The sequence below is a fragment of the Alosa pseudoharengus genome, unplaced genomic scaffold (assembly GCF_046254945.1).
Source record: "Alosa pseudoharengus isolate Yale_2024_CS ecotype anadromous, Long Island Sound unplaced genomic scaffold, YU_APseudo_1.1 YU_APseudo_1.1_scf_18, whole genome shotgun sequence".
NCBI lineage: Eukaryota > Metazoa > Chordata > Actinopteri > Clupeiformes > Clupeidae > Alosa > Alosa pseudoharengus.
Genome location: NW_027468650.1, coordinates 29,853,845 through 29,871,834, shown reverse-complemented (window position 1 = coordinate 29,871,834; position 17,990 = coordinate 29,853,845). Strand labels below are relative to the sequence as shown.

General features: G+C 44.0%; 2 protein-coding genes across 3 annotated transcripts in view; both read left to right on the top strand.

The window, feature by feature from the left end:
• The first annotated feature begins 2,369 nt into the window (after positions 1-2,369).
• Positions 2,370-6,428, top strand: pi15a (peptidase inhibitor 15a). The gene is made up of 6 exons (XM_076291356.1): positions 2,370-2,483; positions 2,626-2,946; positions 4,303-4,421; positions 4,815-4,947; positions 5,063-5,178; positions 5,850-6,428. The coding sequence occupies exons 2-6, from the start codon at positions 2,671-2,673 to the stop codon at positions 5,983-5,985; spliced, it is 780 nt and encodes a 259-aa protein (XP_076147471.1). The 5' UTR covers positions 2,370-2,483; positions 2,626-2,670; the 3' UTR covers positions 5,986-6,428.
• Positions 6,429-14,983: 8,555 nt separating this feature from the next.
• crispld1a (cysteine-rich secretory protein LCCL domain containing 1a) overlaps positions 14,984-17,990 on the top strand; it is a 21,008-nt gene continuing 18,001 nt past the window's right edge. The window contains exons 1-2 of one of the 2 annotated variants that reach the window (XM_076291355.1): positions 14,984-15,260; positions 15,765-16,051. In XM_076291355.1, the coding sequence (XP_076147470.1) occupies positions 15,794-16,051 (258 nt within the window). In that variant the 5' untranslated portion in view covers positions 14,984-15,260; positions 15,765-15,793. Of the gene's footprint in view, positions 15,362-15,764; positions 16,052-17,990 lie in introns of both variants that reach the window. The other variant, XM_076291354.1, reaches the window with a different exon arrangement.

Genomic DNA, 17,990 nt, shown 5'->3' with positions numbered 1-17,990 from the left:
GCGACTGATTAGGCTCCTGCTAATTTGATAATATATGTTCTCTTCCAAGTAAGTAATTATAGGGGACTGTGTTCTTTCTTTCTGACTAAAGTATTTTATTTCTTAAAGATCTGCTCTCTCTCTCTCTCTCTCTCTCTCTCTTTGTGTATGTGGTATGTTTGTATATCTGCATATGTGTCCGCGTGTGTGTGGGGGACTGTCTGTATGTGTGTGTGTGTATGTATGCATTTGTGTATGTTTTTCTGTGTGCATGTGTATGTGTGTGTTTTGACATCAGAGACATAAAATATGTGGGCTTAGTTTAATCAGTCCATAAGTGCGTGTCCAGAGAGGACTTAAGCCCCCTGTTCCCTGGGCATCTTTAGAGCTCTTCGAATCTGTGTTTCACTCCTTGGATTCATGAGCACTGTGCCAAGTCCTGACAGCAGCAGTTGAAAACCACAGGCTTCGAAAGGACACTTGACCGTTGAGATGAGCCTCTGGCAAGCATTTTGTACTGGCTGAATTACACGAGCTCTTGCAGGAGCCCGTCACAACTGAAATGAATTAAATGAGGATCTCTCTCTCTGTCTTTCTTTCTTTTGTTAGTTTACTTTCTGTCTTTGTTTCTGTGGCTTACTATTTGTCTCTGTCACTATTTTTCTTTATTGTTTTTTAATGTGTGTGTTTGTGTGTGTATGTCTGTGTGCAAGTGTGTGTGCGTGCGTGTGTATCATACTGTATCTGATTACCTATCACCTGAAAAGATGCAACAATAGAGATACGTCCATACTTTCATCCCTCTTAGTACCCCTCTTGACTGAAGACAGAGCTCACGGCTCCTCGTCCCTCCCATTCCAATTCTTGCTCACACTGGGAACATCTGAAACAGAGAACTTGCAGGGTGCTGAAAACTGTGGTCACAAACACACTGTGAAGCCTCGCGCGCACGCTAAATCAGCTTTTAACACAATAACTCTCTGCTCCACTGCAGCAAAAACTACAGCCTGCTGGCACTTCGAGCTTTTAAACCATAAGGGCTTGACGTTTCAGGGCAGTTTCATTGAAGAGCATGTTAGACCTGTGATATTCAAACCACTGAACCCAAACATTGCATGAATCTCTGCCCATACACTGAGAGTAATTTATACTCTCCCGACAAATGGAGTGTGTCGAACAGCAAATGGTCTTTAAAATCAGCTGGGGACATCGGTCAAGATGTTTCCCATCAACACACCACCACCAACCTCACTCACAACATGAGGAATGATTGCCTTTCACTGTAGCGTCACCATTCCAGGAGTTTGGGTCAGCGAGGTTCCCCACTTCCAAGAAAGTTGGGGAGAAAGAAAGTGTTTTCGAGGAGGAGGGGGGAGGGGGGGTGGGGGCTGAAGAAAATGGTTCCTGCGTCACATTGCTTTAATTTGTTCAGTGGATGCCAAAGAAAATGATGACTTGCTGAAGGGACTCCAGTCTTGGCAACGCTTGGAAGCTCTGGCACAGGGGAGCAGTGGGTGCTAGCTAACACTGAGCAAGTGCAGTCTTTAAAGTGTGATACATGCAATCGAGAAAAACAAACACAGTGAACCAACCCTGTGCTAACTCCCAGCCATAAAACTACTGGATTTCCCTCTTGTGTTTATGTGTGTATGTTCTGACTGCTTGACCGCTGCAGGTGACGTATTACGCGCACTGTGGTTTGATGTCACTGAACAGCATGCAGTCAAGTACACCATGGTATGGATTATGGGAGATGACATATAATGCTATACTGTGCAAGGAGCTTTGATGATCTCAATGTGGATAACAGCACTATGAAAGAAAAAGAAAATACTTTAAACTTGTAAAAGTATCTTAAGGGTACTTAATAAATATTTTCTGATGTTATGGTGATTTCAAATGTATTGGTTTATTTTCCGATACCTTATACATATTAAAAGTTATAACAAACAGATAACAACAAACAAAATATTACTCTCCAATTCAATGTTGTTGTACCAGCTGTGTTATTTCAGTGTGAAACAAACTTTTCACCAGAATGCCTTGTATTTACTGACGATTATCAGTCCTGGCATGCATCTCTCAGTCCATAGCCTACACGCACTGATCTGTAATGCGTATTCGTCTTATCATATGTTTTGCTTTCACTCTTCGCCAGCTGCACAAACGAAAAACCGATGTTTTGATTTGGTCAGGCGAGCTGCGCCAAGAAGAGGAATAAAAGTAACTAAACACCCCGTCTCCAAATGATGTTTCGTTTCAGGTGACGGGGGGAGAGGAGGGATCCAGCACACCTTCAAAGCCACAACACTTCCTGCACCGGTACTTCTGCGGTATATAAAGCAGCGACTCCGTCTGCTAACTGAGTTCTTCCCTGTTTGCTTGGAGTAACATAAGACGCCTACAGACCATCGTTCGCGCTATCTCAAAGAACATATCCGACTTTGGAGATATCACTTTGTGAATCTATTGCTGCACAGTATCTTGACTGACCACAACAGAAGGTAGGGATGTGTTAAGGACACATGAAGTATGTTTACTGATAGATAATGCCAGTGTTTTTACTTTACTTTTCCAGAATGGGAAGGCAAGGATATTACATATTCTGCAAAGATATTTCATAATTTGATTTTTTTTACTTTTCAGACACATCCCAACGGAATATAAAGCTGATATCTTCAGGAACCAATCATGAATGAAAACTGCTTTGCCATCGATATTCTGCTGTTGTGCATATCATGCGGAGCAAGTGCGTTGGCTGCCTACAAGCCCTCACCGTCCTCAACGTTGCCAGTCACTAATTTTACAGATATTGGCTCAGACATCAATTATCGAGTTGAGACTGCGAGCCTGCCGAAAACCAGACGGAAGCGCTTCATCTCCCAAAACGACATGCTTGCAATTCTCGATTACCATAATAAAGTTAGAGGGAAAGTGTTCCCTCCGGCGTCGAACATGGAGTATATGGTAAGTCTTTCATTTTCATTACCAATTTTTATTTTTACGAATTAACTAATTTTACCAAATTTACGACTAAGAGTTTGGACTTTTCTGAGAAGTATTCCCATATTGAATTGATTAAACAAGTGCATGCAGTGTATACTTATTTTGCCAGTAAGAAAGTTGTCTGTGATGAAGTTGGTGAGGTAACTCAAACCACAGACTACTCTTACATAATTGTGTGTGAATGGGGGTTAGCCATAGAGTGTGGACATGACAAATGTCACTGTGCTTGACCATTTGGCTTTACCAACTGCTGAACAGATTTGATTGGTGGTGGACCACCAAAGTAGTGCCTTGACCGCAGGGGTTATCCATCCCAAGCCAGGAACCATGCCAAACTGGCGCGGAACCCTCTGCACTGGTCTACACGTGCCTTTGAAGTAGACACCAAGTCAGCCATAGGGCGGAGCTTGAGGCCGAACCCCATTAGACATCAGTGTAGTAATTTGTGATGCAAGATGTGGATTGGATGTGGACTGTATTATTATAAGTCCTTATACCTTATGCCCCTTTGTAGCATGACGGAGATACTTTATTGATGAAGTGCATAATTAGATTAATTTAGACACTGGAGCTTGTGATTGGTTTAAAGGAGAAGTCTAAGATTTAATTTTGTCATATTGTCAGCCAATATGGTGGTTCAGAAGCATGGAATGATGTGATGTAATTTGATTGCCTGCAACAATATCAACAGCCTTTCACGAAATGGAAACTGAGTCACGAGCTGCATGCTTTAAGAACGATTAGAGATCAAGACACTGCAATGTAGACACTGGCCTGCACCTGGCTCAGAGTGAGTTTGCCAGACCTGGGCCAGATCCGTGCCAGGTCTGGTGCTGAGTCCTTGGCTCTATGAGGTCATCTGCTGGGCGAGGCAGATCACCCGCCAAGTCCCAAAGTGGTCACTCTCCGCTCCGCTGTGCTATGCTGCACGGCCGCTGGATCACACTCGAGTGTTTCTGGCACGCCCAATGCTCTGGCAAACGGAGGCGTCTTTCACCTCACACACATCCAGGATTGAGAATACAAATACAAGCACTACAAATGTTTGGGTGCTACTTTGCCCCTATCAGCACCTGATGTGGCTGGTTTATTTCATCAGCTGCTGTGGGTCCATGTTGGTCCCCTTTGATGTTGTGATGCCTGCCACTACTCTGCTGTCCGTATGTCTGGGTTCAACCAGTTCATGCAGCTGTGTGGAGCCAGAAGTGGAGCAGCAGAAACTGCTCTTGCTCAGATTAAGATGCAGCCACAATGCATATTCAGTGATGCTTCTCTTTTTTTCCCCCTTCTCTTGTTTCTCTTTCCTTTTTTTCGTAGGTCTGGGATGAAACCCTGGCCAAAACCGCGGAGGACTGGGCTGCTACTTGTTTGTGGGAACACGGACCCCGGAGTCTACTCCGATTTCTGGGTCAGAACCTCTCTGTCCGGACGGGTCGGTATGTATCAGTGCCTCGTACAACACACATTCTTTTCTGTTAAAAGCCTAATGTACTACGCAGAAGTCTTTATTTTCCCATCATGAAGATCTGTTAAATGGCAACAAGTGACTTCAGAGTCTTGAAAAAAGGTTTCCCGCAGTTTAAAAAGCGCTATAAATTTAAGTGTCCAAGATTCCTTCATCAGAGAGTTCTTAGATGTTGGAACTTTGAAGAGCAGAACCTATATCGGTTGTTTTAAGACCTGAAAAGACTTGATTATAGAATGCCCCCCTTTCTTATAACATAGGTTATGAAAGTCAATACTGAAAATAATATTACTTGAATGACCTTGAATAAATTATTTGATACCTAGGATTGTGTGTAAAAAGAGTTCTTGTGTATTAATCGCAGTTACAGATCCATCCTTCAGCTAGTGAAGCCTTGGTATGATGAGGTGAAAGACTACTCTTTTCCCTACCCGCGTGACTGCAACCCTCGGTGCCCTCTGAAGTGCTATGGACCCATGTGCACACACTATACACAGGTAAGACGGAATGTTGCTCTACATACTGCACACACACACACACAAACATGCATGTAGGACCACACACACACAAACAGATCAGCATTAATATAAGCTATTATTTTCTTTCTTGTAGATGGTGTGGGCCACATCAAACAAAGTAGGCTGTGCTATCAGTACCTGCCACAATATGAATGTGTGGGGGTCGGTGTGGAAGAGGGCAACATACCTTGTGTGCAACTATTCTCCAAAGTAAGTATACTGCTGTGTTGTCCTTGCACACTACTCTCTGTGTATTGCAGCGAATGCAGCGTTTGATCTTACATGGACAAATGCCCGTTCACGTACGGTTCAGTTAAGTCAAGACTGCGCAGCAGGCCAAGAGGTGATACTTCAAAACACATAGTCATAGTGTCTTCTTGGTGCAATATGTCACTCTCGTGTGAAGAAAGAGTAAGCACGAATGCACACGGTAGCCTTCACTTCAAAGGCTTCGGTGACCCCCAGCCTCTAAAAACAGTGCACACAAGCACCTTTCCGGCCGAGAGCAACTCTCGGAATTTCAGAGGAATCCTGCGGCTAATCCTCAAATCAAAGCTCTACACTTCATGTCCTGGGCATTCCATGGCTGGCTCATGACCATAATGGTTTAATCTCGTTCTGAGAGAGCGTGGAGAGTTATATATAGGCTATCTCATTTTCATTAACCCATATAAAAATTAGCGTTAAACTAGTGCTTCTTGCTGTTTAATTGTGATTCCCAGGTAGGGAGAGACTCTGCCGATGACTTAGGCAAGAATCAATATCCAGCTTAGGGAAATCTGTTCTTGGCCTTGAATATGACACCTGCTCAGTCTTTCCTCTGAGTCTGTGTTTCCATGTCCTGACATTAACTGTCTCTTGACTTTTTTGTTCTGTCACAGAGGGAACTGGATTGGGGAGGCCCCTTACAAAGTGGGCGTGCCCTGCTCCATGTGTCCTCCCAGCTATGGAGGCTCGTGCAGCAACAACATGTGTTTTCCTGCTGTGAACTCCAACTATCTGCACTGGTTTAAATAAACACCAGCAGGGAAGCACACACAAACATCCCTCCAGCCCTCCTTCCCCGTCCCTGTCCCAGAGACTTTTCTCTCAAGGATTTGCACAGCATTCCTGGAGGTATTCTTGTCTGTATATGTGGGCCTATTTAAAATATGACCCTAAGTTGTAAGGCAACAGGTATTTGCATTGAAAGATAAAAAAAAAATGTATATGAATATTTTTTGTTTTAACTTTAGTTTTTGTGTGTCAGGTATTGCTTTTTTATAGACATATGTTGCCTTCACCATGATAATAGGTAATGTATGTTCTACAGTAATTACATTGAAATGGTGCTGATTTTTTAGTATCAAAACACAGTTGCTGCTAACTCTTCAACCGTAAACTGGTGCTATGGGAAGGTGCACTCAAACGACTGTGCATTTTTCTCAACCAACCTCCAGACTTGCAAGATGGTCTTAAGATGTTTTTCAGTCCAGGGCAAGTGTGTCAGAGGAGGGGTGGGATAGGGGTGGGGGTGGGGGTTGGGATAGTTGAGGGGCAGAAGAGGACACAGTGCAGCCTTGTTCTCTCTCAAAGTGCCTCATGCATCCAGGATCAGAGAGCAATCATTCATGGTTCCAAATGCAATTAGCTTAGGTTAACCTGCAAATTTGGTTTGGTTGTGTATTAGTCTTCCAAGGGGTATTTTTGGCTTAAGAGAAGACACCTTCGGAGAAAGTGAAGCTGCAATCAGACAGTACAACCCTATCAAGTTGGAAGTTGATTCTGGTGAGGTTCTGGCTCAGATGAGAGCCAGGTCCAGCTCAAATCCAGGCCAGGTCTGCGCCCAGAGGTGCGTTCAAAACAGCAAACAAAGGCAAATGTTTCGTAAACAGTTTTTCATTAGGTTCGCTGCAAACATTTGCGAACATACACTCTAAACGTCTGTTCACACCAGCCAAACCTGGACCTTGGCCTAAAGATTACAATTTACATCGAACAAATTGGAATGTTTAGACAACAACATTTTGATTCAGAAGTTAAAACATGAACTTAGACCATTTTGCTTTGAACATTTGCTGAATTTGAACACACAGATGGTCCCAAATGCAGCCCAGGTCTGTCCCCAGGTCAGCTTCTGTCTTGATAGTACTCATACCACAGCGGTCCTGCTTCCTAGCAATGTGAAGTTGCGATTCATGTGTTTCACAGCTACTCTACTCTACTCATATGATATAAAGCATCTTTGGGTTGCATATTTGTTCATGATCCAGTTCTGACCGCTTATTTATGCACATATATGACATTGTGTAGGTTTCTTATTTTGATACAAGCATAGCAATTCTCCCTTAGTGTGCCTATAGTAACATGTTGTGTATTAATGCCGTATGTATTTCATAAGATGGTGTGGAAAGAGGTATAAATATAGGGGCATAAACTATTGTAAGGGGTGAAGCACAGATATTAGTGTAAAATTATTTTTTTGGAGACCTCAGTGCACCTTAAGGGTTCTTAAGTATATGTCCAAATAATCAAAATATTTACATACTTGCCTAATGTACATAGATCACTTATACATAATATGTCTTCATTTTGTATCATTTCATATCATTTTGTAATTTAAGATATTTTATTTTCTGGCATAAACTGTAAATAACTATAGTGTGTATGTACTGTATATTGTAATGGAAGTATTGTGATTTATATGTGATGACACATGTAAATCTTTCAATGAAGTGTTTACTTCAGTGTTTCTTTTTAATTTACTGGCCACCACCATTGCAGTAGACTCCACTGAGATTTTGATGTTTGAAGAAAGCACACATTTAGCTATTGGGCTGGGGGTCTCCTCAGCTGAGTCAGGTTGTGACAAGCAGCTCCAGAGGCGGTCCTTGGAACCGCTGAGTCCAGTTCTCTGAAAGCAAAGGAGTATAAAGAACCAAATCATCTAGAAGAGGCAAAAAATAAGACTATAGGGTCTTATTTGTGTCCAGAGCAAAAATATTATTTTATTAGCACTGACTGTATTTAAGTTCCTTTTTTTGTATTTATGATGTTCAATGAAATGTGCTTGCTGTTGTATTTTATACTTTAATAATAAAAAGAAAACATTGCGCTTCAGTGAGGCCTGTTGTGGTGGTGGGCTGGCGGATGGCTGTGTCCTGCATTTCTCTCTTTTTTCCCTCCCTTTCCCTCTTTCTCTTCTCCTCTTTTCTCTTCTCTTCCAGCATCGAGCAGATCTGATAATAATTATGGGATCTGCTGAGAATCCCACTCTCATCCGCTCCCTTTGATGCCATGTTTTCCTATTCAATTAAACACTGCCATTGCAAGACCACATCCCTGATATCAAAACACGGGCCACAATTGAATCTTATTAAGCGAACATTGACTTTGGCCCCATCGACCCATGTCCACATAAACTTTTGCAAGCAATACATTGCAGCAATATCTGCTGAGCTCAAGGGTGCCTTGTGAAACCACTGAACCCTGTGAGAGGGTGCAAAATGAAACACACTACACACACACCATACACTCAAGTCTGTCGTACCACACTGCAGGGAACCTGTGTGAATATGCAGAGTGAAACATACTCTACACACACACACAAAGGTACACACATACACACACAAATGCACACATATACACACAGAAATAGCTGAGCAATGCCATACTGCATGAAAGCTGTGAGAGCAGTCAAAATGAAACACACACACTCTCCCATGCAGCAGAGACACAGAAAGAGAGAGAGAGTAGAGCAGCTTTGTCTCTCAGCGCCACCATGCCTCAGACAGGGGGGAAGTACGCAGAGAGCAGAGGAAGAAATCTGATGCCATAAATGTTTTGATCTGTTGGACAGACACTGCAATTCCTCTGCAGGCGCCCAGCTGGGAGGCGTACAGAGCTCGAGGCTGGCCCTCCGCCAGCACCATACCACGACTAGCGGACCATCATACTCCTTGGAAACGACGCGGAATGCAGACCAGCTGAATTAGCATTAGCAGGGGCACAGGCACACTAAAAATGCTGTCCTTCAGCACTAAATCCACAGCACCGGCCAGTTCAAATGATGGCTTTTCTATTTCTCCTCTTCAGCTCGGCTCCATCAGTCACCTGGGTGGGAGCATCTCGGCTGCGGATGCACTTACTCTCCGAGCAAACTCTGAAGACATCAATCAGCGGGACCCTCTGAAAATAAAAAGCTTTAATCTGAGCCTACATGTTATAGGCTCGTTTCCGCTTTGTAGGTTACATTGCTCAATCCAAACACTCAGTTCTCCATATGAAAACCCCACACAGCAAAAATGGGGATCAGCTATTCTGTACCATTCATTGCTTTTGGTCGGAGGCCTATATGAAGCCCCTCAAGGACCTATAAAATATGTATTGGCATGGTTGTTGTATAATTATGGTAAAGTGCTTAAAGTCTGCTAAAGAGCTGCAACATTATCTCTGAGTATGTAATGCTTGTCTGAACTTAATTAGCATCTAATTAATGCTTCATTAAATAAACCGTGACTGTTACAACTATTAAATTACAGTCTGACGTGGAGATGGCAGACAATTTGTTTCTGTAAGTCTTCCCGTGTTCCAAGTATCAAACGGAAGGCTGATTAATTACTCGAGCGTGTCGGCTTTTTGGTGGGGCTTTTCCAAACAGGCCATGGTTCATCCAACTAAATGCCAGGCGGCTGACTCAGGAGATGGGCGAGAGACTGGGCAAGCTGCACCAAGCCCAGCCACTTCAGTAACAGTGTCGGACCTCTCAGAGCCAAATCCATTAAAAACTTTTTTGACTCTTCAAGGCCACAAGTATAGGAGCCCTTGGCCAGCTTGCTAATGAAAACTTGGCCCCTGGTCCCCTCTTTTTTTGTCCGCTCTCAGAGGAGTCATTTGTCCAGCTGAGGCATTCTCTAAGTCCTTGTCTTTCCTCCTCTTCTTCGGCAGAGACCACAACACCATTGCCTCATTCCAACGTCTTTCCCAGCCTGACAGAAGGTATTCAAGTTCAGACTGGACTTTTTGTCCTTAAAACCTCCCCTGAAATTCTCCGCTCCCTTAGTCGTTAGACAAAAAAAAAAAAAAAATAACAAAATGAAACGATTGGTAAAAAAAAATGAAGCCCTACATTCAAAGCAAGCCCAGTCAAAATAGGAGCTGAAAAACACGGCCATAAATTAGCTTGCACAGCCGGTGTGGAGGTGAAGCTTGGTATGGCTGGGTAAAAAGGCCGCAGTAAATGGAGGGTGAGGAGGCCTGAGGCGGCACTGTAGCATCCGGATGGAGAGACACCAGGCCGAGTGTGCAAGAGGGAAGGCAAAAAAATTACAGTAAACACACACACATTCATACACACACACACAGTGCATTGCTTGCTGCCAAATCAGCCAGCTGTTTCAGGTGCAGCAAATGACTGAGAGGGGAAGACAGAGGTTGTTTGTAAGTGTGTACTGTACACACACGTGTGTTTGAATGCATGTGCATGTCTGTCTTTCTGTGCATGTCCAAGTGTGTGTGTGCATACATGTGAATGTATGAGTATGCTTATGTACTGTATATGCTTGTGGTTATATGTGTATGCTCTTGTGTGTGTGAGTGCATATGTATGAATGTAAACGTCCTTTGGGGCAGGTTTCTATGTGAATATATGTTTGTGTTTGTGCATTTACAGATCCATATGATCTGTCCTTATGTGTGACAGTGCATCTATATTGCTGTATGTTTGGGGCCTTCTCCCACTGACCTGTTAGACTCCCCTTCCTCATCCATCACCTCCACCACATACAAACCTGTGAATCTTTCCTCGCTGGCCAAACACCCATACAGAAGTCAATGTGTTGAAAATACAACTGCCCCCTCTCCTTGCTCCGATTCAAGAGAGGGTCAGAGGGGAGTACCTGCCGTGTGTGTGTGTGTGTGTGTGTGTGTGTGTATGAGTGTCTGTGTGTTTACACATCTGTTAGACAGAGGCTAATGTTTCAGATTAGAGGTGTGTTTTGAGATCTTTGCAGATGTTGGCGCGTAGATGTGAAAGCTCTCACGGCAGTAAATCTCCTCCGCTGGTGAGGTGCCCGCGGCTGCAGGGGCATCTGCTGGGGCCCTTCGCTTCCACCTCCCCCTGGACTGACCGACCAACCCAGAGGCCCCTCTCACCTCCGCTGAAATAAAATCATACAGCCCTACATGCCAAACAGGCGCAGAGATCAGCCGGGCTATCAGGATGCTTGTTTTCATTCCCAGCATGCAGTCTGGTTGGGTCAACGTCCTCATAACTCACCGACGTCAGCCCATCAGTTTTGTAACGTAACTGTGAATGAGTTTCATATGTGTTCTATTTCATGTGATCCATAAAGATGAAGTGAGAGGCAAAGGCCCAGTAAGCTAAAGGATATTTCACAAAGCATGCGTGTAATAAAATACAATTTGGTGCCAGGGATGGCTGTCTTTCAATCGACTCATTCTATTCAGTGCAAAGCGTTTGAATATACACCTCAAATACCACAGAACACAGTATACACATATAAAATCTGGCAGTCATTTTTATGGAGGTATTATTGAGGACATTCGATGGAATTGGAAAACCTCTAAGTTGAAATGTATAGTCTATGTCCTCCTTGGACCTGACATGAATGTAATCATGTGTTAAAATCTAGACATCGTCTCTGTGCTTGGGGAAAGGAAGGTCATTCATGCCAAAAGGCTCACGGCTGTCATTTCGGAGAACAGTGTTGAATGAGTTCTTAAAGAACACAAACGGTGAAGAGGGGTGACCCGTGTCCTGTGTTTGCCTTGAATGTCCTACTGTATTCTTTGTGTTGGACCAGTGCTCCCCCAGAGAGAGAGAGAGAGAGAGGGGCCTCACAGGCCTGGGGGCTTATGTTGGGAGCACATCACACACATCCCTGAGCATCGCTGCGGGCCAAGATCAATGTCCGCACAGAAACACTATACGGAGAAAAGTGACACAAAATCTGATGGCGGGCTTTCCCATGAATTTCAAACGTCCTCTTCAGGGTCAGAAAAAAAGAGATAGATAGAGAGAGAGAGAGATAGAAATACTTTGTCCATGTGACTCCCGTCTTTGATATTAAATCTTTATGTACCCAGTGGCACTGAGGTTGTTTTTGTGACACACAAACCCAGTCACCTCTCGATAGCAGCGCTCGTTCGATGGACCCAAATGACCCCATCATTGCTAACAATAGAGGCTGTGTCTGACTCCTGGGAGAGATGGATGCACAGACACACAGAGGAGAGATGAACACTGGCCTTTGAGCTTTGCGCTGCAGTTTATTGGTGGGGTCACTTTCACAAACCATTATTATTTATTAACCTGTCACAGATGTGTCTGTTGACCACGGCCAAGTCATCTCTGTCCTCCTATGGGATATTCAGTGACTCATGGTTGACCCTGTTGCCACGCAGGCATCAGTATTTCCATTAACCTAGTTTTGCGTGCACAGTTTTAAAGTGTTTTTTTCCCCTGCCATGATGGATCTGTGTCCGAAACAATCTTATTTCAAAACTACATGTATTAAATTATTGTACAATTGTCTTCACAGCTGTTCAATTTTCCATGAACCAGACAGAAAAGACAGACAGGACAGAAGGGGAAAATAACCATTTGTGATAACTGACACGTTCAGAGTTGCTATGATACAGCATAACCTGTGCAGATGTAGAATCGTGCTTAAACCTGCATCTTGACAGTCGCTTGTGGTTTTCTGGATAAGACTGCCATCTGCTGGTACATGTTTAAAACTATCAGTCGTGATTGTGAATCCACGTAACTTCCGACATTTGGCGTGGATCTGTCTTCTGGGCCAAATCCATTGAAGATTATATTCACTGGCATTCGATCATTTGCATATAGATATAAAAAATATTCTGAAGATAGTCTGGAAACAGATTCGTGTCATAAAAAATATCTAGGTCTCATGATTGTGTGCAGTACATGTATTTTAACAATAATGATTGATGCAAAACACAAAGGGAGAGCAAAGCCAGTATTTGTAGTTATGCAAACCGACCAATGGAGGGTGCTACTGAAGCACTGACATTAAACTTCTACTGAGTTCAACCGGTGCATTCATCCTTGGAAGTACACACGAGTGTGTGTGTGTGCGCGCGCAAGTTTGTTTTTATGTGCATGAGAGAGAGAGAGAGAGAGAGAGAGCAATGGGAAACTTTGCTCTGTATGGACTCACTGTATATGAATGAAAACAAAACTAAGGGAGTCCCTAAAATTACAGCGATTGGTATTCTCTCCATCTTAACATGCGCCACTAGTCTACAACGGACATTTGTCAAGTAATGTCAGCCATACTTAAGCTAATGTAAATCCACTACATCGTAAGTCACGTGAGGAGAGAAACCCGAGAGGTCGCTAAATATTTTCTTTTAACCCACAACGAGCTGGTGCATGCTTAGTAGGCTACAGACCCACATAGTAAACAACCCCAGATTCCCTAATTTAACAAGACTCGCTTCAACTATAAAACACGGTGTAGGTGGTTAGGTTAAAAATAAGCGCATGTTTTAAGTGTCTGATTCAATATTTGTACAATATGAGAAAAAGCAGTCGACGTGTAGATAAATCCTTACACTGTTGTATGAATTACTGTTACTTGGTCAGCCTCCTCTGGAATCTAAAGTAAAACGCTGGCCTTGCTTTTTCAGCTGCTCTAAGCAGAGGGTCCTCCGTGGCCTCGAAGCTGCGCATTGCTGTGATGGTTGTGGTCAAAGGCTTCAGCCAGTGACCTAGCGAACTGACAGTAAACCCAGGTTTAATAGGGTTTCTGAATGCGGTGGGTCCCTGTGCATAATGGTATAGAAGGTCCATTTAGGGATTAACAGAAAAGTGAAGTTGTAGTGACGAATGCGACTGAGGAAAAACACTTGCGGGTGGAAAGTGCTAACGTGGACAGACGGGGCTGAACTGCGCCGTAGCCAGGCCGGTCAGCCGATGTGTCATTCCGAAGCACCAGACCAGACCCTTGCAAGCTGTGCGCTCACATGTTCCAGCTCCAGCGGCAGTCTCCGCTGTTTCGTCTGCTCCACCTCGTCTGTTATTGGTGTGTACAGTGGAGCATGATTGAAGAGAAAACAGAGTTGTTTCCAACTTGTAATGACAGCAAATACAGATACACTCGTGTTCATTTAAAACCAGTGCATGAATGTTTAGTGTTTCGTGTAATGATGTTGGCAAGAGTGAACATTTTGATTTCTGTGGAAACTCAGGAGTTGAGTGGGAATTGTTCTTCCTAAGAGTAATTCTCATGTGTTCCTATGGCTAGATTACTAGATAAATATTCAAGATTAGGGAGGGGTGTCTTATTGTATATATCCCAGGCGACTCTGTGGTATGAATAAATTACAAACATGAAAAATAACCTCAAATATTAATCAGCTTCAATTCCATTATATATTACAGAACACTGATTAAGTAGTCTAACGTGTCTTCTGGTAGGCTGCGTTACTAGCCTATGGTATGGGCGCAGGGTTGGATAGCCTAGAAAAGATGACAGTAATCAACAGTTTTAGCCTAGAAATTTATTCTAGACGCACCCTAGCTGCAGCATCTTGGTGTGGGTCTGGCTCGTCAGGCTACAACAGTTTTGTCTTAATGAAAGAAATCAAGACGTTTCAGTAGAGACTAGAGAGGTACATATACGGTCTTACGGAATAAAACAATCGCTCATACTCTGTCCTAACTATACAGGTGGTCAGTGCGGTGTGTGTATATTAAGGGAGAGAGAGAGAGAGAGAGACGTTTGCGCAAAAACACAACCATTCCCTACTGGCGCACAGGCGCGCGCGCGCGCACAAACACACACACACACACACATACACACAGTTAGCAACCCAGCGTTTCACTTCCTGCGGCCTCAAGTAACGGTCTTTTGTATAGGTGATGTATTGTAGTATTGGCCAGACTGGAACGGTTCTGGGTACAGATGGGCTGGAGCAATAGTAGTCAGAGGTGTGGTTTTAAGACGTCACTTGTCACTACACTGAAGTACTAGATAAATAAGACGTGATATTCTGTGGTTTGCTGAATGAGTCTAGGTGAATTCGTCCAGCCCAGTTTAGTCCTCCCAAGAGTTTTCAATCAGCCCTTCAGCGCACTTTAAACTCATTTCCAATTTCACTTTTGAAAAATCGAATTAGGCTTAAACAAAGCGTCTCGCAGAAACATCTCAGGATTTCTGACTTTTCATCACATGCAACTGGCTCTTCAGCATCACTTTACTGGTATCATCATTTCGGAACGTACTCTACCGAGTCCCCGGGCAACGCACGCTGTTTGCAAGGTAGTCGAACTAGCAAATTGACTTTCTTTGCAGTTCACGATATACATATGAGTTGAAGTCTGCCGGTGGGAACTGGATCTGCGACACGGAATAGAAGCAAAGTAAGAGTACGCCTAATGATCACGAGCAAGCCACCTTTAAAGCGTTAAGTTCGTTTATTTTGAGCTTCAGTCTACTGAGTTTCTGCACGTGTGTGCCAAATAGGATTATGACCAAAATCCTAAGCATGCGTAACTCACCCCATACGGTGGTAGTAGCGCTTAACACCTGCATGTCATTCTCAAGAAATACTCGCGACTTTCGAACCTGTTTTGTCTTGTTTTGTTTGGTGTTGGTCTCAATACTAACTAGGGAAATATGTGGAGGAAGTCTTAAATGCAGATATTTGTGCCACGTCGAGGATACCTCGGCGCCAGATTGTTACTTTGAAAGATAACCAGGAACACGCCTGGTGCCAGAGTTGATGCAAATGATTGACACCTCTTACATCTTCTTGTTCAACAGAGTCGTGGAATTACTGGCCTCACGCAGAAATGAAAAGCTCACCACACGAATGGCTTCGATGCGTTTGTCTCCTGATACTTTCCCAGACCGCGTTGTCCATGGTTCTCCTCAACTCAACTGACTTGAGCGCCTTGTTGGAGAAGTACATGGATGAGGACGGGGACGGGTGGCAGGCGAAACAACGCGGGAAGAGAGCCATCAGTCAAAGCGACATGCAAGCGATTCTGGACCTGCACAACAAACTCAGGGGTCAGGTGTACCCCCAGTCTTCCAACATGGAGCACATGGTAAATGCATATTTTATTCATTACGTTGGGCAGTTTTATGAAGGACGAACACTTCAGGTGTTACAGTGATGCATGTGCAAGTAAAGACAGATTCACACTTGTTTGACTGCGGCTGCGCTGTTGGCAAATCCTTTAAAAACAACTCAGATTTAGTGTTAATACCTTACTACCATATCAAAATGCATGCTAAACTAACTTCACTTAGAGTTGCAAAACAGCTACCATATTTGTGCCATGTTAAGCACTTTAATCACAGTGTGTTGCCTCTGGATCAAGCTGAACAAACGTGTCAGTGCAGGAGTCTGAGCAGATGTCTGCTCCTCAGAGTCTGTAATAACTGCTGAGATGTGCAATTATATAATTGATCTGTGATCTGTGGAGGATCTCATTCAGAACACCAGTGGAGGTTCTCTTAGTTTGGCAGTTCAGGTAAAAACAAGTGAGAGGGACAGGAAAGTGAGTGAGAGAGAGAAAGCTTAGCCAGCAAATTGCAGAGAGAGTGTCTCCTATTACAATGGGTTGTTTTTTTAGCCAGAGGAGGCACCGTGGGGGGAATATAAGGAAAGGCATGCAGCTTGAGAGAACCGAACTGAGGGAGGGAGATGGAGTACTTGACAAGAGGGTCATCTTAGGATATTCCCTGAGTCGGTATCTCTCCGTCCTCCAAGACTGTCTCTCGTCCTTTCTCCAAATCGAATCATGTGCCAATGTTAATGAGGCTCAACAGAGTGTTCTGCTACTGCCTCTGCACTTCTAACACAGTAGAAAAGGGCTGATCTATTTCCTCATCTGTCTTCTCTCGTGTGGTGCCAGTGTGACCGGTATGCTGTTTGCTCCACGCGTAGAGGAAGACCACCCACTTCACACGTAAACGCAGGGGAGAGATGGGGGGGGCAGATAAAAAGAGAGATGAGAGAGAGAGGAAGGTGGGGAGAGGGAACAGATGTAGATGGAAAAAGAGGAAATGAAAGCAGGAAAATGATAAAGAGAGAGAGAGAGATTAGAAAAAGAGTTTGTGTTTATAAGTGCATAAGTGCAACAGGAAGCAAGAGAGGCAGAGACAGAGATGATGAGAGAGCAAGAGAGGAGAGATGGAGAGAGATTCAAATGAAGAAGGCAGGTAAAGGTATTTGAGAAGAGAGATTGCAGGAGGAAAACAAGCAAAACAAAGAGTGTAAGAGAATGCAAGAGAGAGAGTGAGAGAGAGATAATGCCTGAGCTGTATAGAGCGAGAGGTAGAATGCTTGAGGAAAATAAAGGGAGTGACTGTCTTTTACTGCTGTGTGTGTGCTTTTGGATGTGTGTGTGTATGTGTCTGTGTGTGTGTGCCTGCATGCTAGCATGTTTCTCTGTGTGTGTGTGTGTGTGTGTGTGTGTGTGTGTGTGGCAGCAACATCTCCGGGTGTGATGTCACCCCTCCCCCGCTCTGTGGTCACTCCATCTTCCGCTGCCCGCCTGGCATCACGCCTGCCCTGGCACCGGCTCACATCCTCGGACCAGGGAGTTTTCTGGATGAGTCACTTTTAAGAGGTGTTGGCACTTTGCAGCTTTCAGCTCATGCCCATCATCTCCAGAGGCTGCACACTTAGCCAGCAGTGGAGAGTGGAGAGGTCTGACTGCATCTCTTTAAATCCACATATATATCTACACACACACACACACACACACGCACACGCACACGCACACGCACACACACACAAACACACACACATACCATCACATGTGTGGATGGGCTCTCTCAAGCCCCTTATTTAAGACTCAGGCTATTGTTTCACATGGAAAAATGAGGATTAGGCTTCTATTTCAACTGTTTGTTTAGCCTCTCGGTGTCCCAAACCCATCTAAAAATAATATTGCCACAGACACAATGCCATAAATCTCAGGCCTGCACACATTCATCAAAGGAGGAAATGCAGCGTTGCTTATTGTCTTCCGGTGC

Bases quoted from the DNA above. Each gene is read 5' to 3' on its own strand.
- pi15a (XM_076291356.1), top strand. From the start codon at position 2,671: ATGAATGAAAACTGCTTTGCCATCGATATTCTGCTGTTGTGCATATCA. The intron at 2,947-4,302 runs GTAAGTCTTTCA...TTTTTTTCGTAG, and splicing joins CGTCGAACATGGAGTATATG to GTCTGGGATGAAACCCTGGC. The intron at 4,948-5,062 runs GTAAGACGGAAT...TCTTTCTTGTAG, and splicing joins TGTGCACACACTATACACAG to ATGGTGTGGGCCACATCAAA.